Source organism: Charadrius vociferus, unplaced genomic scaffold (genome assembly GCF_000708025.1).
Source record: "Charadrius vociferus isolate BGI_N301 unplaced genomic scaffold, ASM70802v2 scaffold113, whole genome shotgun sequence".
In the NCBI taxonomy this organism is placed as follows: Eukaryota; Metazoa; Chordata; class Aves; order Charadriiformes; family Charadriidae; genus Charadrius; species Charadrius vociferus.
In genome coordinates, this window is record NW_009647755.1 from 251,307 (window position 1) to 277,925 (window position 26,619).

At 40.2% G+C, this 26,619-nt stretch overlaps 1 protein-coding gene across 1 annotated transcript; it reads left to right on the top strand.

Moving 5' to 3' along the window:
• Positions 1-2,733: 2,733 nt before the first annotated feature.
• On the top strand, positions 2,734-21,164 carry ICK (intestinal cell (MAK-like) kinase). The gene is made up of 13 exons (XM_009882138.1): positions 2,734-2,992; positions 4,815-4,869; positions 6,378-6,499; positions 8,472-8,551; positions 10,953-11,085; positions 11,553-11,724; positions 12,289-12,456; positions 14,628-14,924; positions 16,015-16,205; positions 16,872-17,023; positions 18,388-18,516; positions 20,257-20,370; positions 20,823-21,164. The coding sequence occupies exons 1-13, from the start codon at positions 2,892-2,894 to the stop codon at positions 20,975-20,977; spliced, it is 1,869 nt and encodes a 622-aa protein (XP_009880440.1). The 5' UTR covers positions 2,734-2,891; the 3' UTR covers positions 20,978-21,164.
• Positions 21,165-26,619: the final 5,455 nt, after the last annotated feature.

Below are 26,619 nucleotides of genomic sequence, written 5' to 3' on the forward strand. Positions count from 1 at the left end.
ACATGTTAAATTAGGCTTGCCTTTGAAGGGGCTTTGCTCGTTGAGTTCTGCGGGAAAAAAAAATATGTTTATAGGTGAGGGAGTCTGAGCATGGTGTTAAAATACAGTGAAAATAAGGCTTTTACTTTTTTCTATTCAGTGTCAACACAATCTTTTACTCCGAGACAGTTTTGCAGTTTGTATTTGCATCATACAACGATGTGAATTTGCCTAGATTGTAGTTGTAGACTAGAATCTCGACTAGATTATATGTGTTGTAGCTCTGCAAACTACTGCTCAGAGATTCATGTGCTCTTTTCAGTGATTTCAGTTGGACTCCACTTAGGTGACACAGTCTGCAGGGTAAGGTTTAGTTTACTCCCCTAGTTGAGGGTGAGAGATAGTAGAAAGTGATAAGGACAGAACATAAGTCTTGCAAAGTGAAATAGATTTTTAAAAACAGCTTCATTGTTAAGCCCAACAAGAAATGGTAGCGATTTAATTAACCAAAGATGACTTAGATTTAGGTTTTGTTCAATGGATTTTCATACAGGTGGATTTGTGCTTCTATAGGAGCTGTGTTAACTTCTGTGCATCCTGGCATATTTTTTAACATTCATTCCTCACCAAAATCTGTATTTTCTGACTGTTTTTTTCCTCTTTATGTTCTTTGCCTCTGCTTTATGCCTCAGAAATGCTTCAGTTCATTTGTCTGTTTTGGTTATATTTGACAGGAGAGCTGGAATCTCAAACATTACAAGTTTTGTGAAAATTGGTGGCTGTGGGAAGGAGAGGGGCTTAAATTAGTATCCCCAGTAAGGAACAGGCAGTTATGTTCACCACTTCATCTGTTCAAGAGCTGTCGGACAAATTGATCTGTCCATAATGGCATTGGTTGTTATTACTAGCCATGTCATGTGCTAGCAGCGTTATGCATCTTTCTGTTTGCTGTGGTTATCAAACATGAGGCAAAGATGCTCCTCCACTCTGCAGTCACAGTCCCCTGGAAAGGGATATGTGAATGGGGCAGCGTAACAGTCCATGAATTGTAAGCCATTGTGTCTGTTATGATTACAATTTCAGAACTCCATCATTAGGGAAGGATGTGCTGAAAAATCCACAAGTCCTGTCTGTTTCAATTTGAAGTTAAGGTATAAAATTATTTGTTTGGGTACTAATAAGTGCTACATTTTCAGACTAGGAAACCATGCAAGGCTTTGTCATTGTTTGAAATTTTTGCCAAGGGCCTGGATAAAGGTCTGGGAGCTAAGGCTTCCGAGTTGCCACCCAGTCATTAACCAGCTGGAGTAATTAAAGCTTTTTAACCTGGATGCAGAACGCTGCCTGAACAGCAGGTGCACAGCCTGAAAACCAGTCAAAAAGAAACTGGTACTCCAAAGTGCAGTTCTTACGGACAGGCTCTGTGTTCCTTGACAAGCAGTACAAAATGTGGGATTAGGTCTCTAATTTAAGGTGCTCATTCATAGTTCTCTGTAGTAGTGTGTGGAGAGAAATGGGTACTGCTAGAGAGCAATTCCTCCTGCCTGTTTGAGACACTGCGCAGTGTCTAAGGTGGTGTTAGAGACATGCTGTTTCTTTGTCATACATGATGTGTAAAATTGTCAAAAGGTGTATTGTATTAACATCATATTTCCTAATTTTTGTTTGTTTGTTCCTGTATCGGTGTGAGCGGGACTAATAGGCTTAGAAGACTGAAAGCAAAGGATCTTCACAATATCTTGCATCTGCAGGATTGTGGCTCTGCATTGATGTCAGTTTAGAGTTCAAGCAACATAATCCCATTACTTTCAAAATATCAATTTGGCTTTGTGAAATAAGGCAAGATGGAGGAGAGATTTAAGGCTGCCACAAAAAAAAAATAATTGTGGAAATGTAGTTTAAATGCAGGTTACAGAAGGTAAAAGTCACCAGCTGTGACTGTCACTGTCCTCTTAGGGTTGGAGAAAACCAAAATGCGGCAATCGGATTCTCATTGCAAGGGAGTTCTGTTTTGTTCCAAATGTATGGTTAATTTACATGGAATAGATCACATTTTTTCTAGACGAAAGTGTAGGAAATACTAGCAACAATTAGTTTAAATGAGGAAATAAGAACTTTATTGCTTTATTATCTAGCATTCTGTTGTTCACATGGTGTCAGGACAAAAGGTCGGATAGATAATGTGATGTAGTCACTACTTCTAGAGACTGATTCATGCTTAGAACTACTGTAGTGAAATACATTTGGTCTTATCTGACATGAATATAATATTCTTCCTTGGAAGACTTTGTTTAAAGCAATACACATGGCTATATCTCAAGCATAGGACCTTATGGAAAGTCAGGAAATTGGTTTGTTTTAACTGATGACAGTATGACTTGTGAGATGGTGACTTACATGTCAGATAATTTCACTAGAACATATTCCCTCCTATCTTACTCTAATGCTTCATTTTTCTGATAGCACACTATTTTCTCCAAGCTATGAGAGTTTATCCTCTGCTTTCAGTTATAGTTTCTCCCATTAGGGCTGGCTGCAAGCTTTCTGTAAAGTGCCTCTAGCTTTAGCACGAGAGTGGATTTGGGGAACATACCCAGTTATGTCCCGATACAGGCTGGCCCTTTTCTGGTGAGAGACCAAGATGAGTGTTTGTGTATAGTTTACAAGGAATATCTCTTGGAGGAGAATGGAGTCTGCAAACAATCAATCTCGGAAGGGTACAGAAATCAAACGGATTGTGTTCTGTGCTTTCAGACCAAAGGCTAAGTCTTGAAAACATGATTCCTGCAACTGTTCACACTGTCCTGAGTGCTCTGTATTTATGCTGCCACAGAAAGAACTGGTTACACTCGGAGGAGAAACACAAGAAACACTAAGGACTGAAATGCGCTTGCAGCTAAAGTATCCTCATCATGAATAGGTACACAACTATCAGACAGCTTGGTGATGGGACCTACGGCTCTGTCCTCCTAGGGAGAAGCATTGAATCTGGAGAGCTAATAGCCATTAAAAAGTAAGTATTTTCATTTGTTACTTAACAGTGAATGGTCCAGGTTTTTCCATTCTGTGGTCCCCATCCCTTGGCTGTGCAGGTTTGAGTATTTCACATTCCATGCAATGTTTGTATTTGGAGTTGTATGGGGGCAGTGTGCAGAGCTCCGGATCCTTGTCTCCTCCAAAGCTCCAGCAGAAGATAAAGAGGGTGAGGTATACAGGCTTATTGTAACAGTGCTCTGCTACTGTGTGCAGTCAAACATGTATTATGTATATTATTTAGAGTATTCTGCAATGCTGCTTTGGAATCTGCAGCCCCTTCTGGGCTGATTACGTGGAACGTACATTTCATGGTCTTATTTCCAGTGAAATGTTAATACTGCAGTGATAATTAACACAATGGATCTCATTGTCCATTAGCTGTATCTTTATATGCTGTTATGTATTGGTCTTTTCAGCTTAAGATTTTCTTAAAATTCCTTGAGAAATCCACTTGATTTTCTCTGCTGCTTCAGCAGTGACCTCAGTCTGTAAATGGCTTATTTGTCCTAGTTGTGTAAGAGACAGCTGTAAAGCGTTGCAGGCACCTTCCTGAAATACCGGCCATGACCCAGGGACATACTTGTTGAAAGAGCTTTCAGTACAATGCTGTTTTGTATGAACAGTCAATAGCTGGCTTTAGCAACTTGCTAAATCCTCTGTGCTGAGGGTATTTTTCCTGTATCAAACCTTGCCAGAGACACCTTTGATTTTCATTTTGCAGCATGGTGGAAGCTCAAAAATTTCAGAACAAATGAGAAGATGTTACTCTCTTAGCTTACTTGTTAATGCCAATCCGTTATCAAGAACAGAAATGGCCTGGTGGCTGAACGCACAAGACAGTGACTGCAAAACCACTGCTTAATTCCACGGAATGAAGGGGTTATAGTTCTTAAACTATTCTAATTATAAGAGCTGATTTCAAACTGGAAACTTACTACAATATTAAGTAACACTGAATTATTATTTAAGTTTGACAAAGACTCAGATCTTCAAAGAGTGTCTAACTCCCTCTGAAATCCAGACTCTAAGCAGCTGGATGTTTTTGTAAGTTTAATCTGTGCTCTTCCATGTGTTTATGAGCCTTCATCCTGTTGGTCCTAAAGCATAGAATTATTTTGAAAGAACTCAGTCATAATGAAAATGTATATGAACAAATAGGACCATACGTTATGCACAAATACTTGTTCAGGGTTATATTCTGGCTTAGGAGAAAACAGATCTGCCACACAGTTTGTTCCTGTTAGAGCAGAGTTGCTTATAAGTTTGAAACGAAAGACAATTCAAAAAGCAGTTGGCATGATAGATGCAACTCGCAAGGGAGAGAGAAACGTGGGGCACAGTGGACACTGAAAAATGAAGAAATATAACTTAGAGGTATTGAAATTACAGAGAAATCAAAATATAGAGAAGAGGAGCAAGAAGAATATGATAAAATTTGAGATCCAGTGAAGTGATTTAATTTGGTCTTCATCAGATTTGTTTCAAAACTTAGTCTGAGTTGTTCATAACTGTCATAACCCTTGTTCTTGTTAGATTCTACCACATTGTATACTGGAAAAAAAATAGCATCCCCGACTTGTTGAAGGCTCTGAAAGTTTTGCAGCAAGATAGATACATGAAAAAAGGCAATCCTGTGTAATAGTAATGCTTTTAAATTCTATTAGAGTGTACCTTGGCTAGGACGTAACACCTTCTATTTTGATGGAAAAACTGAATTGTTAAGATGTGAGGACACTTATGGGTCTAAGACCAGCTGATGTTGGCTGTGTGTTAATAATTTTTTCCTTCTCCTATTGTAGAATGAAGAGAAAGTTTTATTCCTGGGAGGAATGCATGAACCTTCGAGAGGTTAAGGTACTTGCTCCATTCAATACTTGGCTTTAAATTAGACAATCCCTGTCACATTTGGGGGTAACACCAAATTCTTTCCACCCCTTTTATTGAAAACTCCCTGCAACATGAGCTGTGGCATATGGCGTTACAGTTCTGTTTCCTGGCTCTGCATTTGTATGGGGTGTCTGTAGTCTTATAAAAATTCTTACTAAAACTCTGTAGTTTTACAAAAAATAATTTGGTTGTAGAGAGCTGCTTCCTCCTTGTAGTGAGTGGTGAGAGTGAGCGAGCTTTCTTATCACAAAACCTTAAGTTGATGGACGTTTTTTTTTCAGAGCTTGAGAACACGTGCCCTTTGCTCAGCAGTAACCTTTGTACACGCAGTTGTTTCTGGATAGTTGGTTTGGGGACAGACATTTAGCATGAAATTCTGACACCAGCAAAGCTTTAGGGGTGTGTTCTAAGGACCTCCCTCAATTTCTAGTCCTTGCTATCGCTCTTGCCAACATGCAGAAAACCTAGGTCACTTTTCTTAAGTACCGTGTATTGGTACTGTGTTGTGACAGCAAGAATGAATGTAGAATACACTGAGGATCTAAAAAGCAGGGAGAATGAAGGCCCAAGTATCCTGGTTTTGGCAAGGATAGAGTTACTTTTATTCATAGCAGCTCATATGTTTTGGATTTATGACCAAAACAGTGTTGGTAACACAGGGATGTTCTCCTTATTGCTGAGCAGTGCTTGTACAACCTCAAGCCACCTCTGTTTCTCACACTTCCCCACCAACAACTAGGCTGAGGGTGGGCAAGAGGCAGGGAAGGGGACACAGCCAGGACAGCTGACCCCAGCTGACCAAAGGGATGTTCCATACGACATTGTGCTCAGCAGTAAAAGCTGAGGGACCTCTGGAGTGATGGCATTTGTCTTCCAAAGTAACCATTATGTGTGATTGAGCCCTGCTTTCCTAGAGATGGCTGAACACCTGCCTACCTCTGGGAAGTCTGGGAAGCAGTGAATGAATTGCTTTGCTTGCACACGCAGCTTTTGCTTTACCTATTAAACAGTCTATCTCAACCCATCAGTTTTCTCACCTTCTGCCCTTCTGAGTCTCTCCTGCATCCCACTGCGGGGATGAGCGAGCTCAGCTGCCCACCAGGGTTAATCCACAATACCAAGGAAGAATTTCCAGGGTTGTATTTAGTCCTGAGGCTAACCTGACTGTTACCAGTGCAAGTACAAGAAGAGTGTGAATTCTGCCAGTAGGAAGTTCCTTACAGAGAAAGTGCAGTTGTTTTGGTGTACACTGTGATGCCAAATAGCTGGCTTTTCAATGACCTGTGTGCATTGATACGTATATTGTATACGTATCTAGTCATACTTGGAGATCTGGTCTTTGTTCTCAGAGCTGTCTGATTATTTAAAATATTGAAGAGTTTTAGAAGCCAAGTCTTCTGCGTCAGTGAAATAGTTTTTTCTTTTTCATTCCAGTAAGACCCTTATAAAATCCTGTTTGTATTTTCTGTTTCTAGTCTTTGAAGAAATTAAACCATGCCAATGTAGTAAAGCTGAAAGAAGTTATCAGGGAAAACGATCATCTGTATTTTGTGTTTGAATACATGAAGGAAAATCTCTATCAGTTAATGAAAGAAAGGTATGTGATGGCATCACCCATTCCTGATATAACTTAATTACTTGCGTAATGTGTTTTTATCACTCCTGTTACTTTTCAAAGGACTTTGGATCATTTGTTTAGGCTTAGATCACTATGGCTTAAAGCTGTGTACTGCAGTAGGAGCTGTGATTGTCACCTTTGAGCGTATCCCAGACAGTTTAGTGAGAGTTTCCAGTGTCTCTTCCCAGATTAGCCTGGCACATAAGTAGACCACTCTTTTGAGAGTTAGGAACTGTGGACTTTTAACAGCCCTCATGCTGAGGAGGCGCTGAACCTAGAACTTTTGATTTCTAGGTAAGTATTCCAACCAGCAATGCTTTTTCTATTAGAGGGTGGTACCACCACCTCCTGTCTTGTGGCTTCCTCAAATAAATGCATATATAAAAAGTGGTTGAAACAGTAATCATGAGGGGTCAAATTCTGGATTGGTTCTAGGAATATTTTTTTTCCTTGCAATTTGAACTGACATGTCCAAAGATTGTATATTTTATTTGTCAGCATTCTCAATAAAATCTAGCTTTTTTATATTTGCTGGAGCATTAATAAAGTCTCAATTTTAGCCTTTGGACCATGATAGCATCCTCCAGAGGATAGTTTGGGGCAAAATATCTCTTTGTTGTGAGTTGTTCTCTGAGGAGGCCATTTTCTCTATGGACCATAGAATCGGCCTGGGAGATGACAGTAATCTCACTTCATTTAACAAAGTAAGGTTATTGTTACAGTATATCTCTGTGAATACTACACAAAATACCTTTTAAAGCATAAAAATACTTATAATGCATGCATAGGTATAGAACAACTGTATCTAAATTGTACACGTATATATGGATGCTGATTTGAAATTCTATGAAATGATGAATCTTGATAAAATCATTAAAGTGTATAACGTACAAACCGATTATCTTTACGAATTTCTTAGAAGTGCTTGATATATCCTACCTGCTTATGAAAACAAAAAGGGCAGGTGTCTGTAAGCGTGCTGCACATCATATTCTCTACAGTTTAGCTAGGCCTTGGACAGGTTAAACATTGTATAAATCAAACTTTTTAGAATGTGATTTACTTAAACCTTAGTTAAAATTGCCAGTCTTGCTGGAAGGGACTGTAGAGGAAATATGACTCTCTTTCTGCTGTAATTTAAAAAATAAGCAAGCAAATATGAAAAGCTGACTCTAGTAGCTGATCTCACTTCTGAAATATGTGACGGTCGAGTTTTTTGAGAGGAATCAAGCTCAGGAAATTGAATAAGGTCCAGACCGTCATCTTCATTCACTGTTAGGCTCTTTCTGAATAAAATTGTCACTGATTTCCACCCCAACTCATCTCTACTTTGTTTTGGCATGCGCGGAGGCAGCTGGAACTGAGCTGTTTGATCAGAATCCTCTCTTGGTAAGAGAGGCTGTCATTAAACCGCCTGCCATAGCTGAGCTTCTTGCCTGAGTATTACGAGGAGAAGAACCTCTTGTTTTCAGTGGTAGTAGATGAGACTGTTTTTTCAGATAACAGAAAAGAAAGTAGCACATCAGCAGTTAGATAATAACAAGGTAAACCCAAAAGTATGGCTTGCATATGCTTTAGAAGAGAGGCCAGAAGAAACTGTACATGAAAAGCACTAAATTAACATGAACCCTTGCTGTCTTGAGGAGCATGCCTGATGACCTATATGTGTTAAGGTTTGTTCAGTTTGGTCAATTTTCTTTTTTTCCCTGTTTTAGTTCACTGTCCCACATAGCCTTAACATGATGTCACATAGTATTAATGTAATGTATTATGACAGTTCTGCAAATACTGTGTAAATTATTGGAGAAATAAACTACATGAAGGTGCTTAAGATATATCCAGTAGTTTTATTGTCATTGTTACCTTTTATCTTTGGTTCATTAGATAGCATCAGCTAATGTGTGAACTTAATCATTAATATTTATTTCTTCCCTTTTCTTTTATCCTACAGAAACAAACTGTTTCCTGAGTCTACAGTTAGGAATATTATGTATCAGATCCTGCAAGGGCTTGCATTTATCCATAAGCATGGTAGGTTATGTTTTAGCTGTAAACATATTGAATTAGAGCAAGATGGTGTCTGTGTAAGTGTTTGTTTTTTTTTTTTTTTATGAGTACACTAACAATTACATTACTAGCTTTAGTAAAGGGAGTGATCGAAAGAATGGCACTATATGAGAGATTCAGATTACTGAGAATACCCATATTTTATAGTTGCCTGATATTTTAGTCTGAAGGTTTGCTCAGTTCCTTTTCTGTAGATTTCTACTTTCTCAAACTGAGCACTTTCTAAAACTCATCTGATGTTAATGGGCACATTTCTTAAAAGATTTAGAGGTCCTCTGAAATTGAGAATAAAGGAAAAATTACTCTTTTCTCAAGGTACACACAGATACGCAAATAAAATGCACATTCTCTGTAAGATACTCTTAGAGTCAGAGTGACAAACAGCTTTCATTGCATGGCCTTCCAACTATTTTTTACAATAATGATAAAAGCTAAAGCTGATGTACCAGCCAGTCGTAACAAGACCCCTTAACTAATAAAAAAAGAATTACTTATTTTAATGATGACTTCCTCACCATGTTTTGCTGTGCTCTGCAATTCTGCCTGCTAAATACACTGTAGTGTATGTTGCCGGTCAGCTCTCGGGGTTATCAGGGGGTGGCCAAAGTCTTGGAACTGAAAGGCTTGTAGGACTAGCATTTCATTTCACTTGACAAACACATTTAACTTTATTTTGCAAAACATTTTCAAGCTAATGGCTTTATTCTCTCTTCTAATGGAGCTTGGATGCACTTCTGAAACCAGATGAGACATTCCAGTCTGTTCCAGTGAGATACAAAATATTTAAAACCAGAAAAATAATATGATTTCTTTGCAAAAATCTAAGCCACCTTTTTTTAATAAATCATCAGATGGATTACAACCTTTCAGAATACCTTTCACTGCTATTTAACATACTATAGCTATAAAGAATGAACAAGTTTGTGTCAAAACTAACTGTCTTATTCCCTGATCTGCAACACAGTAGGCTGATATTTCTGCCAAATTGTTGCAAATCCATAGTTACAAAGATCTGGAAATTCATGGAAGCCTGACAGGATAGTCTTGATGGCCTTGTGGCTCACAGTGTAAGACCGGGTGTCCCAAGATTCTCTCTGCAACAGTTCTGGAAAAATCATATGAACTTTTTCCCCCTCTCTTTGTTTCTATATTCCACTCCTGCACAACATAGAAATGCTTGTCCAGTAAACTTTTTATGTTCTTTGTCTACCCAAGCTCTTAGCATCTTTTCATATTTGAATACACAATCAATTGCTCTTTTTACAAGTTTGCCATGAAATAAATTGCCTCAAAAGTATTCTGTTGATGCATTGCATGTCTGTGCAGCAAAATACAGAAGTGATTGTACTAAATGCGAAAAGCAACCTTGATTGCCCTGTCTGATACCTTCCATTAAGAGGCAGTAGTTCAAGCTGGCACCACGATATCTACTTAATACCCCTAGGAAGGACATAACCTGCTGGTTGGTAAAAATCTGCAGCTCTGTATCTTCAGTGCTGTCATGTACTGATCTAGCAAATAAACATTAATATAGTTATATTGGACAACGTAGACACATCCTTTGTGAATGTTCATTCTGTTCTCTTTGGGAGCATATTCAAGGCCATGGGAAAAACTAAGCATGTTGGAAGGTCTTTGAAAAGGCGGTTAAAGAGCTCTAGTAAGGTACTACAGAAGGAGCTGTATATAAGAAACAGCGGTCTCAGATGTCTGCAAGAAATAAGCATTAGGACATGTTTTCCAGACTAAGGGTGGAAGGAAATTTCAGAGACAGTAGTCAGTAATACTCTAGCCCTCCTCTCTCGTTTGTACTGAGAGAGCTTTTGCCAAATGCTCATTTGTGATCCAAGTTTTGCTGAATGGAGCACTAAAAAAATACGCTGAGATCCCTTGTCTGATAGGGTGATCAGTAACTGAGTGCTTGCAGATTATTATGTCCTCAGATTTAAAAAGAAGCTTCAAAGTGCAAAAAAAATTACCTCATGTTTTAATTTGTATTCTGTTGAAAAGAACTTTTGAAGTAATTTTTGAATGTCTTTATTGCATGGTTTCCAGCACAATTAGAATTAAACTAACATTAAAATGGTGTATTTTTTTCTATGTTAAAGAAGTGTCACTTGAATGGGAGATACCTGACAGAATGCTCTGAATTGTTAGAAGATAGTCAGCTTGTATATGCTGTTCTTCGCAGTCTGACCGAACAACCATTATACTGACTAGCTCTGATCACATACGACTTTGAATTCTGTGTTGAGCTATTCAAGCTCCAGCAATAAAAACAAAAGCAAAACAATCCAGGTGGAAAATAAAGGCTACAGCTGGGGGTGACATTGCAATGCACATCAATATTTCATTTGAATTTTAGGGTTCTTTCACAGAGACTTGAAACCCGAAAACCTGCTTTGCATGGGACCAGAACTTGTGAAAATAGCAGACTTTGGCTTAGCCCGAGAAATCCGATCTAGGCCTCCTTACACCGACTATGTATCCACAAGATGGTAAGTGCTAGTATTCACCTACATTGTGTGAAACTTACAATCAAGCCTTTAAAGAATAAAGTATTAAATTTGTGCTGAAGGCAATACCACTTTTGATGCTCCTCTTTCTGAAACTTTTATTCAAGCTTGGTGTAATTCGAAAAGCTTCAGTTAGTGCAAGACAGTTTGCAGACAGCAGCAGCACACAAGCAAACAGGGGACTTGATAAGACAGGTGGGATGTGCTGGGATTGCTCTATGTCAGGAAGGCGTTCGAGAGCTTACAAGAGCTTATGTAGGTTTTAATTCTTCATTCTAGGAAAAAAAAAAAAAATGAAGTCTTGTGTTTGAGATAGGAAAGGATAGGAGCTTTTTAAGGGATGTTTGCTCTTCACAGCAAAGACTGAAGAGCTGAATGGTTTCGTGTATGTCTGTTTGAATTGTGTTGGTTGATGGGATTTTTTCTTTTTTTTTTCTTCTCTTTTACAGGTACAGGGCTCCTGAAGTCCTTCTGAGATCCACCAGCTATAGTTCTCCAATAGATATTTGGGCTGTTGGTTGTATAATGGCAGAAGTTTACACACTGAGGCCTCTCTTCCCAGGCGCCAGTGAAATTGATACTATATTCAAAATTTGCCAAGTCTTGGGGACGCCAAAGAAGGTAGTTACAGTGACATTCCACACTGCAATAATACTGGAGATGTTCTGCAATACAGAATAGCACAACAGCAATAAGCGTAAAAGTAATCAATTTTCATGCTTACTGCTGTTGTATGGCATTGATCTCAGATATAGTAAACTTATTAAAGGAAAACTTATTTTCTGTGAAATAAGCATTATGTAATTATGCTATGAAAACTGACATTTAGAGGAGGAGAAATAGACCCCTCAACAGCAAAGTCATTAGACTGAGATTTCATTAGGTGGACATTCCATTTTCTCATGCGTATTGCACGTAAACCTGTGGTTTAAGAGGCTAGAAATTGGAATCATGGCAAGACTCCTGTGTCCTGATTCCATTTGTGCCTTTGATTTGGTTGGATGTAAAGCAAGACTTAACTCTCACCAGAGGTTTGAGGTGAAAGTGTCTAGTGAAATCTTTAAAACAGTCTAGAGCAAGCTGGATGTAGGCTGTTACTGATAAGAGAATATATGCTAGTGTACTTAAGCACTGTGATGTTTTACAGCTGAATTTTCTTTGTGATTGGAAATCTCATTCTTCCAGAACGACTGGCCTGAAGGCTACCAACTTTCAGCTTCCATGAATTTTCGCTGGCCTCAGTGTGTACCTAACAACCTAAAAACCCTCATACCTAATGCTAGCAGTGAAGCGGTGCAGCTCATGAGAGATATGCTGCAGTGGGACCCCAAAAAGCGGCCAACAGCTAGTCAGGTTTGATTTTGTTTTCTTCTTCTCACATCTGCATATAATGCTTCCTTTCATTGCAAGGCACTTTTTATAGACAGTCATTTAACAGTTGCTCAGGGGTGTAGTTCTTAGAAGGGAGAAGAGCAGATGCCAAGGTTGAGGTTGGAAAGGGCCTCTGGAGGTCATCTGGACCAACCTCCTGCTCTAGGCAACAAGTGTCAGTGCTCAGTCACCCTCACAGTAAAAAAAAAAACCTCTGAACATCAGGAAATGTATCTCCTGTGTTTCAGTTTGTGCCCATTGCCTCTGGTCCTGCCACTGGGCACCACTGAAAATAGCCTCATGCCATCTTCTTTGCACCTTCCCTTTAGGTATTTACATACTTTGATAAGATTGCCCTGAAGCTTCTCTTCTCCAGGATGAACAGTCCCAGCTCTCTTAGTCTTCCCTCATATGTGAGATGCTCTAGCCCCTTATCATCTTTGTGGCCCTTCACTGGACTCTCTCCATTATGTCCATCTCTCTTTTCTGCTGGGGAGACCAAAACTGGACAGAGCACTCCAGGTGTGGCCTCACCAGTGCTGAGCAGAGGGGAAGGATCACTGCCCTTGGCCTGCTCGCAGTGCTCCTGCTCATGCAGCCCAGGATACTGCTAACCTTATTTGCAGCAAGGGCATTTCCGTAGCTCACGTTCAACTTGGTTTCTACGAGGTCCTTTTCTGCAAAGCTGCTTTCCAGGTAGTTTATCCCAGCATGTACTGGTGCTCAGGGTTGTTCCTCCCCAGGTGCTGAACTTGGTATTTCCCCTTGTTGAGCTCGATAAGGTTTCTGTCAGCCCTTTTCTCCAGCCTGTTGAGGTCCCTCTGGATGGCAGCATGACCCTCTGGTGTATCAGCTACTCATTGCTGTTTTGTGTCATCAGCACACTTGCTGAGGGAGCACTCTGCACCACCGTCGTCATCATTAATGGAGATGTTGAACTGTATTTGCCCCAGTATTGACCTCTGGGGTACACTGATACCTACTGGCCTCCAACCAGACTTTGTTCCGCTGATCCACCACTCTGGGCCGGGCCATTCAGTCAGCTTTCAATGCACCTCACTGTCTGCTCATCCAGCCCAGTGTTGCCTGGATAAAGCTAGGTTACGCGAGGCAGTTTGCAGGGCAGCCTCAGCTCAACAGCTCTGTAGGTATGCCCCAACATCCCGTACATAAGCATAGCCCACATCATCAGTATTGCACAAGAAATGGTCCAGTTGATGTTGTTAATGGTAGCCACTGGTTTCAGGTATCAGCACTGTAGTAATAGTACTCAGCTAATGAAATGAGCAGGGCACCTTTTGAAAAACAGATGTGTTTCTGGGTTCAAATTTGACTTGACTTCAATAGGACCATAGCCAAACCTGTGTGATTATATCAGACCTTCAATAGAAACTGTAATAAAGCTTTAAAGCTAATTAAAGCAGTTAAAAAGTGCAATAGATTAAGAACTCTCAAAAGTAATGAAAAGCAAAAAATACTGACAGTAACTTGGTATTAAGAGCCATTAACAAATGTTTTACAGTAAGGTATAAATATGGTGAGGAATGTGAGCTTTTGGAAGCTTTTTGCAGGAAGGGAAGATGAGTATACCTGAAACAGCAAGGTGGGCAGAGATGGATTGCCTTTACTTGACAGCTCCTTAATTACTTGTAAGGCAGCATAAAGATATTTTTACCAACATGTCTTCCAAAAAAGAGAGAGGCTAATTTTCATAAAGTTTACATTTTCTTTAACTTGATTCCGTCTTGGAACTGGAGAATGGAAGAGATGGGATGTCTCTGGGGTCATTCAAGACTTGATAGCTGAATCTGTGATGACAGGTGTTTGCACACGCACATATGAAGAGACAGCACATAATGAAACATCCCTCTAGATGCCATATAACTGGTTAAGTATCTTACTTCTGCAGAACCTTTTCTTTTTGTGCAAGTCCACCGAGGGTTTGAAAGTTGGTATCTGTTGAAACTTTTCTACTATTGCAGCATTATTCTGAAGTGGATTGTGCTTACTAGAATCTAGCATTGAGAGATGCATCTCTGCTGTTTCCCACCCCAGAGAAAAAGGAAGTTAAATTTGTACTGTCACGTAGGGCTGGAGTAAGTTAAAAACTTTCGTTTCCTAGGTTGGATCCTAACATCTTCATTATGTTTTAGGCACTTCGATATCCGTACTTCCAGGTTGGGCATGCCCTGGGCGTTCAGGAACTGGGGAGACAAAAGGAACTGCATAATAAATCATCTCTGCATATTAAGCCTGTCCCTCCAGCACAACCCCCTCCAAAACCTCACACCCGCATTTCGTCAAGGCCTTTTCAACAAAGCCAGTCTTCCCAGCATTTGGTGTACCCATATAAGACAGACAACTCTGGGGCTGAGCACAGTAACTACTTACAGGAGGACAAGTCTAACCAGGTTCTTCTGCCTGCAATTCACAATAAGGTTCCTCAGCAGGTAATGTCCCTCTAGCGTAAGATAACACCTCCTGTTACACTGCCTGATTTTTCCTTAATTGCGTTTCCTTTTCTTGTTCTCTTTGATAAGGTTCTTACACTTTACTAAAAGGACAGGAAATGGGAATGAAGAATAGTTATAACTTTCTGATAGAAGCTGGAAGTTACTGTGTTGAAATCTAAATCAAATTGCTATAAAACAAGCAAGTTGATTTCTCATTTCAAAGCCATTTTATGCTTCCCGTTGTTGTAAAGCACCACTTAAAGGATGACACTGGGACTTCATGAGTAAAAAGGATGTACAGTGGTCAGAATATTAATGGAACTAATGCCGGAGAGAAAAGTATTAAGTTAAATAGTATTGAAGTGAAGCGGAAGAGGGCTATTGCCTTAATCCGTTTAAGGCATCCAGTTTAAGTGACTGAGAGTGATAGTCCCTTTGGGCTTCTATACTGGCCATGGAAAACAACAGATTCTTCTTTCAGCATAAGAACCCACCATTTCTGTTGATTATGTATGGAGACTGGATTCATAAGGTAGATGATGAGAGCAAACAGTTTGAATGCTGGTGCTGCTAAGAGATCATTCTTAAGTAGGGTCTGTACTGGCCTTGTACAGAGTTGCACAAGGTTGAAATGTGCTGTTGAGCTTAAATGGCTGAAGAGACACAAATGTGTGCCTATGCTGTCCTGCAAGAAAAATACATTTTATAAATGTCTGGGCACAGGCTTGTGGAAACATGAATGTGCATGCAGTTTTGTACTCTTAAGGTGAGTCAAGAAGTTAAAAATTGAGTGTGAGCTAGTTGTTTGGGTCGTGTATAGTGAAATGTAAATAGAATTTTAATTGAGACCTAAGAAATTTATTCTGTCAGCACAAGACACTTTATTACAGGATGAAAAGCAGAAGATACGTAATAATGTCTACAGGCTACAGATTGTGTTCTTAGCATGTTTAATGAAAGATTAGGATTGCGTTATTACAGCTCTACTACCACTATTACGCTTTGAGACGGGAAAAAAAAAAGTCATCTTTGTTCCTGTAGCCTGGTGTAAGTGCATGGGTTTGTTTCTTTTCAATCTTTACAACAGAAAGCATCTGCTGGGACTGAGAATATAAATGGTGAACTTAAACCAAAAACTAGACGAAGATGGGGACATCTTGCTAGAACAGTGAAGAGTTCTGAAGACTGGGATGACTTGGAAGACCTTGATTTCAGCTCTTCCATCACGAAGATGGACTTGAAAAATAAGAAGAGGCAGAGCAATGAAACTCTGTGTAGGTAAGTTGGTTTCGTTATGTTCGTGTGCTATTTGGTCTTATATCCTTAGGGTTTCCCTCTTTTTTCATAATGTTGCTCTTTACTCTTTCTATGGATCTAGAAACATATATCCAGGCTGGTAAAGGACACATAGCTTGTCTCTCTCCTGCTTTGCTTTGGCTGCTTGTTGAATGCTGACCTTTGAATTACAACACCTTTCTTGATGGACAGTGCACCCTTCTATACAATTCCTTGTTCATTTTTCCCCATTCAAAATGATGCTTAGCTTAAGTCGTCCCAAGTTAATCTTTGAATATATAGTTTCTATTTCACATACGAACCATTTTTACATATTCCACACATATGAACTGTTTTGGGTGACTTTCATCCCTGGAAACTGCGGCTTATACACAGTAGAGAAAACCTTACTGAGTTATTTATGAAAACCTTAAGAGCAATATATAAGGGAACTAGAAGCACTAATCTGATTTTCAGGGGCACTTGTAGCCATACAAGTAGCCTGAAGCCATTCAGGCTGAAAATATTCCCTGTTGTCTGTGTGTTTATGCTGTAGCAAACACAGTATGAGGAAATGATTCCTGGATATGGGATGGAGATGAGAAGGCCGACTGTGGATAAACATACGCTATAAGAATTGAACTAAGTGTAGCAATTTTTGGGTTATAGATTTGAAAGCATTTTGGACCTGAAGCCTTCGGATGCTGTAGGGTCTGGCAGCAGTGCACCTTCCCATGCGACCTTTCCACAGCAGGACACTCCCACATTGCGAGTTTCTGCAGCAAAGCAACACTACTTGAGACATTCTAGGTATCTACCTGGTTAGTAAAAAATACTTATTTCTTTTTCTTCCCGTAATTCCAACAGCCGTATGAAGTAGTTGTTGGTACATGAGGCTTTATCTTTTGAGTTTGTGGATGGGGGGCTGCAGCTTAAAGAAAATGAGGAGAGCAAGAGCTTTGCTAATGTAGATGGTTGTGATAGAAACTACATTCTAGCGTCCAGCAACTAGATAAATCCTGCTTACAAGGAGGGGACAGGATCATTGGTACTTCGTCCTCCTGCTGGATACTCATACTTTGAAGCGTGTTAGAAAACATCTGTTAATGTGCCGAGCTGTTCCCTGTTTCCCTAAGAAGGATAAGACTGGAAAATAAAGTGCCTTAAGTTTACCTCGTGAGTATATAATAGCATGAACAAAAGAAGCTAACTAATAATGGGAATATGCTTTGCTGTATCTTGGAGTTAAATAGAATGCAGATCCTGTCTATAGAGGAATTGCATGCCTGTCTTCATGTTAACCTCTGCAATACTGAGACCAGCACTGGGGCAGGATGAAGTACAGGAGGTGGACATCATGGCTGCTTGTACTTAAAATAAGCTGAACATATATCCTCTTTCATAATTTCTGTTTATAAAGGCAGTGTTAGCTGTTCATTAACTTGTAGTACTAGTAATTCAAAATTAATTAAGTAACCTAAAAGGTATCGTGATGGTACTCCGACTTTTTTCCTGAAACAGTTAATTTCAATGATTTTCAAATTGGATCACTTCGGTAGAGTTTTCATGGCTAAAAGCTGCGTTACTAGAGGAGGTTGTAAAACACATTGATCCCAAGCCTGCTGTTGCTTTACAGTAACTTATGAGTGCATCCTTGCGTGTTAGATACCCTGCTTAAATATGGGATGTATATTAAATACAAGCAATATGTGACATACGAACTCTGCTGCAAACTGCACAACTTGTGGTTTCAGTAGATACACCAAAGAAGAGTACAGTACTATGAGAAATGTAATCTGCTATTATTTACTCTGAGGTTATCTTGCCACTGTTAGTCTAAAATGCTGCGTCTGATACAAAGCATAGGTTTCATTTACGTAACAAGGTTCGCCTTCTGTGACTTGAGTATTTGTAGCCTTGATGTAAGGATCCTGTCCCTTGGCACAAGCTGCCATTGATGCTAGTGGAACTATTTACAGTATTATCTTTGCAGGAATGGGGCCTATGGCTAGCCATAGCGTTCCCGCATGAGAGGATGGGAGGTGACCCAGAGGCACGTTAGAGTGAAAAGGTTTTGGTTAAGTTCACTGAACCGGGCAGCTGCTTTAAGATTGTGCATCAGACGGAATGAATCCAAGCCTGTGTAACAAATTGCAGTGTGGTAATTTTTGCGTTTTTGCAATAGGAATAAGCACAAGGAATAACATAGTCTCCACTTCAAACAAAGAGTCTGTTCCGTCTAATCCTTGGCCCAGTTCTGGTTTGCCCGGGAAAGCTTCTGGTTTGGGAGGAAGTGTTAGCAGGATGAATTCAGGTAAGAAACTGTACTTAACACGCTGAGAAAATAGGTGATGTCTCTGCGATTCCAGAGAGCTGTATTTTGTGGTTACCCATTTCTAATACATCATCAGTTCCAGAGATATTTGCTACTGTGTCTGTGCTTTCTCTTGAAGTCAGTTATGAGCACTGTTCCTTGGATTTGGAGACTACATTAAACTGAAACATAGTAATTTCTAATGAATCCCCCAAAGTCTGGTTTGAAGTACCACATGCATAGAAGGTTGGATGGCTTAAGTCTGTTCAACCTGAAATGCTTCATTTCCCCCTCAATTTCCCTTGTCAGTTTTTTGTAAGTCATGGTTTCACGTTTCCAAGTTATTTAGCCCGGCTGGTGCATAAATGGTCATAGAGGAGGAAGCAGGTCTAAATTGAACTAGCCATACACACTGCTCTTGTTATGTGAATAAAGCAAATAAAATCTATCATCATGTCTTTTAGTTGATGCTGTTTGAAATACTGGAATAATTATAGCTTTGAAAATTTCAGACAAAAAGCAAAACTCTTCAATTTTTCTTCTTCAGGTTTTTGGGGCATTTGGTATTTCAGGTATTTAATCCCTATTATTTGATTTGAAGTAATTAATTTGTAGATTTTTACATTAGATTTTACCAGATGTACTTAAACATGTTGATGTTTCTAGATTGTATCTGTGTGCTCCCTCTGAATCTTTCTTGACTTCAGTTTTTCATGTGATGTTACAGTTCTGCAGCACAGTACTTGTTTTGCATATGTTGTTAAGAAAGTGTTTGAGAAAATTTCTGTTGAATCTTGGCCCAAAGAAGCATTTTGGGCCTTTAGAAACTCTTGTTTAAAAAATGAAAAACTTAATATTCTGGATGTAATTTAATCAGAAAAATGTTCTTTAAAGATTCAAGATGGGAGGATGTTGTAAATGGCTAAACTACATGAGAACCTAGCACATGTCTCCTTCCTGGCTCTTCTACAAGTTTTTGCTTCTTTTGTAGCTGCATAGGATATCGTTAAATATTTTTCCTTTTTTACTTACTACCATAATTTCCCACAATATGCTTTGCCACTGCTCTACTGCTCTAGTACATTATAGGCATATGTGCATTGGGTCTGATCTGTGCATGCTAACTTGTTTAGTGTCCATCTGCGTTACGACTCAACACTGATTTGTTTGTATCTATTTTTGATCCAGTTTCTACAGCTTGTGCTGCAGGTCATGCAGATCTGTTCCTGCTCATCTTGGGGACAAGTTTTGTAGCTGACTTTCCAAATTTGGAATGTGAATTTGTCCCAGTTTATTAAGTTGCACTCTTACTGGCTTTAGTAAGAGCCTTGTGTAGCACCAGAGCTGCAGACTCACTGCATAGAAATCAAGAATGTACTTGTAGGACCCAGTTGTTGAAAGTCAAACAAAATAATTGCAACTGAAATGCTAAGTTTTGAACGCTTTGAGAAACCTTGAAAAAGCTGAGATGTCAAGGAGAAGCAGAAATTGCCCTTGCAAGAGCGCAATTTGTACCTGTTTTCCATTCATCTTTAATGCAGTCTGATGCTGGCAGTCTCCTGTATGCAGGCATGTATAGGATCTGTGGATTTCTAGTGTCTTCATTGAAGTTCCCGTTTTCATTAGTCCTTGATCATGCTTAATCTTGAATATGACCCATCAACGCACACCTTTATCATCTGCTGATAGTGTGGAAGATCCATTGTGTTGAGCTCAAGTGTTTCTTGCCATTTCTTTCAGGGCCCGTAGGATCAAGCGGTCTAACTAGTGGTTATATCCCTTCATTTCTGAAGAAGGAAGTAGGCTCTGCTGGGCAGAGGGTTCAGTTAGCACCAGTTGTGGATCCATCTTCTAGTAAGTATAGTACCAAAGTTGTCTTGGTCCCTTGCTCATTACTCTGGATTAGCTGGATATACGCAGCACTGAACTACGGATCTTTGCTTTACTTTATTTGTAAATATCTGACTGACTGGAACTACATTCATAGCTTGCAGAACTTCATACGAAGGACTTGGTTTATTTTTACTTAGTTTATGAAATATGTGGTTTTACCCACAGCATATTTCGATGGAACCTAGAGGCTGGTGTGAGAGCTGGCACAGAATTCACACTTGTCAAATCAATGATATAAATACTGATAAGGTTTTAGGGATTGTATCCACTGTTGTTTCACATCAGCAAATTCCATTTACAAAGGAGGCTTATTTCCTGAAGAAATAAGGATCTGGACCTGCATCCAGTTGCCGTTCAATGTGGACAGCTACTCACTGAACCTTTATGCCATTGCATTTTCTTTTGTCCCTTAGATTATGCTTCTCTGAAGTCAGCGAGACCCCATCTTGGACGGCCATTGTTCAATTCGCCTACGAAAAGCACACCAAGGTTAATGCCTCTCCCACCACCAGCTCAGCCAATCCACGGCCGTGTTGACTGGTCTGCAAAGTATGGTGCTCACCGGTGATGTGTGGAAATACTCTCAGAACCAGTGCGTGTTTCCCATGAAATGGTGGCTAACACGAGACAATTTGATACTGTTTTGTATACCTGTAAATTTAAAAGAAACAGATCTTCTATGAGCGAGACATTTTTTGAAGTTTTTTTTTTTTACTTTTATTTGTATTAATTTGAATGCAATCTTGTACCTTTTTGTATAAAATTGTTTTGTTATATAATTGGGTCCAGTTATTTTCATAAATCTGATACATTTTGTATATATGGCTTAGGGGGTTTGGCATTTTTATACGACAAATTTTTATAACAAACTTTTTAAAAATTTAACTTTTCCTTTATTAAAATCAACTTTTTAATGAAAGTGGATAAAAAAAGCAAAGTGGTGCAATATTGCAGTGGAAGAGAAGTACTGAGGAAGGGGCATTCATTAGACATTTTCTGAAGTTTATGTGCTAAATGAGGCTGTATAATTTCAGTGATGCCATGTCTTGATGCCACGCTTCTGTTGTCCTATACTCATTTGCTTTGTACTGTCTTCAAAGGACTGAGTGACTATCAGTCTAAACTCTCCTCCGCAGTCACTGAGAGACTGCTGAAGGACAGTGGGAGGCTTTTTTTTTTTTTTAATTTATTTTTGCCTTTACAAAGCTTTTCTTGGACTGCTGTCCAGTTTTCCAGCTCCATTCTTCTGCTTTTACCAAATTTGAGGAATCTTTTTGTTTGTTGAAGGATGAATACGCTTCCATAGATCTGTTTTCTGACACAGTGCTCTTTTTGTCCTGCTTCAAAGTTGCTGCTTGGCGTTGTTCTCTATGAAATAGAATGTGGACCTACCTCTGTTAAATTCATTTAAATTTTCTAATGATTCCTAAGGAGAAAGATCAGATTCCGCTGCTTCCTTTTTTGCTGTTGTTGGGAATATAAGACCTGAAGACATGTTTAAGACAGTATTAACAATTATAAAGCTGGTTTCAGAGTAACAAAGTATTAGTGATACGCTGGCAGCAGAGTTTAAGGAAACTATCTATGCAGCTGACTTAATTTTCACAACTGTTTTAAATCACTTTGGGAGGAAAAAAAAAAATCCAGAGGAAATAAGTCAGTTTAAGCTTACTTCAGTTGTTCTTCACTTCGATACATCTTTGCTTACATTGTGAAGAATATATCAGCTTCTGTAAATTCGGCCCCCAGGCTCTACTGGGAAACATGGGACCTTACCTGGTCCTGCTAAAAATTGTTCTAAAATTGTGGTTGATTTCACAGAAGGCGATGCAGCTCTTTGAAGAGCAGTTTAACTCAGTTTATAAGAGAAAATTAACTATCAGGTTACAGAGAAAAGAAAATAGCCCCTTAGTCTGGTTTAATTCTGCACTGGAAAGAAGTGCCAGAGTCCAGCCACCAGCACAAGATTGATGATTTGGGTGTTCCCGCACCTCCTGCAGTGCTATGGGAGAGCGTCTTTTATGGCTGCGTTTTGGAACAGCACCATCAAAGCTGAAATGTGCTGTGAAAAACGCATCTTCCTGCAGAAGCCTACAGAAACGCTCACCTTTTGGGAAACCTCATCTGAGCTCATTTTATGAACAGCCCAGGCAAATCTTGTATTTATGAGACTTAAGTCCAGTGTAAAGGGATCAGAGCAGGTATGGTTCTTGGCATCCGGCTGTTTCGAAGGAGCTGAATGGCTCGTGTGTCAGTGAGACCCTCTCCATGGGATCTGCTGGCACCCACAAGGGGCAACTGCTGGGGACTGCAGACAGCACACACTGGCCTTTTCAGTGCTTCCTGTGGAGAAGGCATGGGACTGTGGGGGAGCGGTACCCTAGAGTAGGCTGCTGGCTCAGTGCTGCGGGGGGATCCGTGAGGAGCACTGGTCACTGCTTCTAGGGACTCAGTCCAGAATGAGACAGTACAGGACAAAAAGGGAGCAGAAGGGTCTATGCATTTAAAAAAAAGTCTGCGTACAAGATTTACACATGCCAAGGACATGTTAATTGTTCAGCTACTCCATTATTTGTTCATAGCAAGCACTAACTCCAAACCATACCTAACTGCTTCCAAAGCAGTGGTGCCAATTCATAGCAGTAAAGTAAAGCAGCCATTTCATTTCTAAAGCACACACTGATGGTCTCTTTGGGGAAGTGGAAAGGGAAATGTGTATATTTGTGTTAGAACTGGAAAGATAGTTGTTTCTCCTGGTGGAAATAAGTATCTGTATTTATGTCTAGATATCATTTAATTTATTTTATCACTGAATAATTGGTCTCGATTATAATAATTGGTCTCCTGAACCTATCCTAAGTATCGCTAGACCTAAGTAGGCAATTCAATTAGTCTGTTCCATACACTTAATTCCTACTAGAGGAAGCAGGAGATGAACAAGTCACGAGGATGGGCTGCTGAGGCTTGGAATTATCCTACCTAACCGCAGGCACCTGAGCGTGAGCTCCTGTGTTGTGAGCTGAATCTTTAAACCAGTGGTGAGTGAGAATCATCTCAAGAGAAATTCAGCTCACTGACAACTTAGCAGCCCCCTGGAGACACCTGGGTCTCTCCACTAAGGGTAGGGACTACTCTGTGCGTTTAAAGTAATACAGGATGAATCTGAATCTGGCCTGTAATCTCTCAGCCTTTATCAGCCCTGCAGTGATTTTCTTGACTATAGCATTCAGGTTTTGGTCAGTCCAGCAAAAAGACTAGAAAAAGAAATAGTACTTTTTTTTTTTTTGGCATATCTCCTCCTTTCCCAAATTAAAGCCTTTATTTTGGGAGAAAAGCTAATAATCTTGATATTCAGAATCACTTCTGCTAGTTTAGTGCAATGGGACAGAACATTTGCTAAGTAGGAGTATAATGGCAGTAGTCTTGTAGCCTTTACGTGAGCAAATTCCTACTGAAGTTGGAAAAAGTTCTTTTTGAGTAAGGACCGGGTTGACTGAGTTATGGATTTTACTGTGCCATCTCAGTGTGCAATACAGATACGGAAAAGATATAGGTCTTTATTATACTGAAATCTGGACAAGCAGCATATCTCAGAATTTATCATACGTAACCTACTACTTTGTGTTTTAATATTTAGCAGCATCTTTATGCAAAATGTTTTTAGAATCCTACTGTTTACATTTTCTCAGGCTTTCATGTATAACGTGATAATGACCGTTGGAAATAAAGGAGCCTGACAGTGGACTCATTCACCTCTGTAATCCAGAATTTCATAAAAGTCTTGTGTAAGTGCCATGATGTTAGCCAAAAAAAACCCAACCCAGAAAACCCACTTCCATGGTATTTCTGTATCTAATAAGGCTGTTGATGCGAATAGGATGTTCCATAAACTGAGGAGGAAAACAGAGATTGAAAGAACATTTTTGAACTTAGGTGGAAGGAGAGGGTGGAATTGTCAGGGTGAGTAAGATCTTAAAGAGATAACGGTTCTTGTTTATTCAGTGTTTTTGTTCAAAAACGTTATGTTTGTTTCATTCCTTCTGTGTCAAGTCTCCTGCCCAGAATAAAGTTACTCTTGAAGAAATACTGACTGACTAGAGTCTTGATCTTTTGCTCAGTTTTTAATAAAACCGCTTTAGTTTGGCTTTTGTTTTTTTGTTTAGTTATGGGGTGGTTGTTTTTTTTTTTAAATAACCCTTATGTTTGGTGCTGTGCTGGTTTGAGGTAAAACAGAACAAATTTTCTGTTCCGTAATTTTACTTTTCAGCTAAACCTCTTCTAACTAACTCTTTGAAATCAACAGCATATTTTTTCCAACAGTCTCCACTCCCAGAGAGATAAGACCTGATTGTTCCTAATTTATGCCAAGGCATGGTACACAGAGAGGCTTTTGTTTATATTTATTGCTATAACACTCAAGGGCAGCTAACTTTGTTATTTGCCCGGTTGGAAGTGGAAAAGCATAGAGGGGTCGCACCTGTGGGGAGAAGCAGATGTGACAGGTGACCCAAAACTGACCAACAGGGTATTCCATCCCATCATGCTCAATATAAAAGCTGAGGGATCAAAAACTCAGCCCTTTTTTTTCAATGGCTGGTGTCTGAGGAAGACTCTGCCTGTTGTTGCCTTTGATCCTGATCCACACATTCTGGTATCCAGCTCTGGAATCCAGCTCCCATCTGTCACTGAGTCCAGTCTGGGACATGCCCCGTGTCAGCCAGTGACATGAGCGTCATCCTGGGAGCTTGATGTGGTTTTGTATTATTGTATATATTTCATTATTTGCTTTTTATTATTTTATTAATATTTTCATTAAATTAGTTTAGGATTTTTTAAAACTCGTAAGTCTCTTCTCTCTCATCCTTCTCCCTCCGAAGGGGGCAGAAGTGAAAGAGAGGAGCTGGTGCTTGTTTCAGTGGCCAGTCTGGCCCAGGTACTGACTCCTGGCAGCTGTGCTCTTTGGGCAAGTTCATTGGCCACCTGATTTGAGTCTCAGCACATAATTTCTGCAATATACAGTGAGCCTCGTGTCAAGCTATAGTTTAGTCCATGGATATCAACTCCTCTGAAACTAACTGCAACACTGGATTAGAACAGAAGATGCGTAACACCTCGGAAGGACAGGCAGATGATCACTGTAGGTCCCTTCCAACTGAACTCAACCCCCCCCCCTCCTTCTCCCTCTCCCTCTTCTCCCTCTCCCTCCTTTCAAGGCAGTAGAAGTTGAAGACGGTTGATAGCTGACAAACCCAGCCTTTTTGCTAACTGTTCAAGTGAGCTTAAAATGAATTGTACAGGCAACGAACTAGGAGAAAAATACAAGTGCAAAGATGGTGTATTGTAACCGGGGTGTGTAAGGTGAGGAGCTCAAGGATTCATTCAGAGGTGACTGGGGGATGGAAGTGGGAGAAGTGGTAAACTGAGGATGGCCTCTGGGGATGGAAGTAAAAATTGATTAAAATTATTCGCCTGTGCAGCCCCCAGTGAGTAAGAATATGTTGCATACAGGGAATTTCTGCGGGTCTGGAGAAAGGTGCAAAACAATGGCAGACTGCCCCATGCAGTGCCTCACTTGGATGTGTCTGCAGTCTTGGAAGCTTGACTACCCTACGTTCTCCTACAAATGGACCTTGAGCTTGTTTGGAGGTTCTAGCAGGGGAGCGCAGCTACCGTATACCCTTGACCGATGAACGGTACGTCTCTATCGGGGAAGGTCGTCCTCTTCGACCGAGCGCGCAGCTTCGGGAGGGACGCACATGGAGCGGTGAGGGAGGAAGGGGACACCCGCCTAGCCAGCCAGATCAGCCGAATCAACCCTGGCGATCAATGGGGTGACAGATGTCGCAGCCAGATCGCCCTCACATCCGAAGCATAGAGGCTCCTGCAACAGTATATAACGCTCGCAATATCAACTATCTTTAAGTCATGGCGATAGCTGAGAGGGCACATTGAGTGACAGCGACTACGAAATCACCTGTCTGCAACGACAAAACATTTCGACATCAGGAAAATTATTACTCTTTAACTTTCTTTCTCTTATATTTTCCTCCCAGAAGCCGTTGCGAAATATGCAAAGTTAAAGCTTCCTATTAGTGGATGTCCCGCTTGGTCACCGCCTCCTAGCGCTGAGGCGGGGCGGTGGCGCCTGAGGCGGCTGGCGGGGCAGGTGGGTGCGCAATGGCCGCCGGCCCGGCCCGGCTTGGCTCGGCT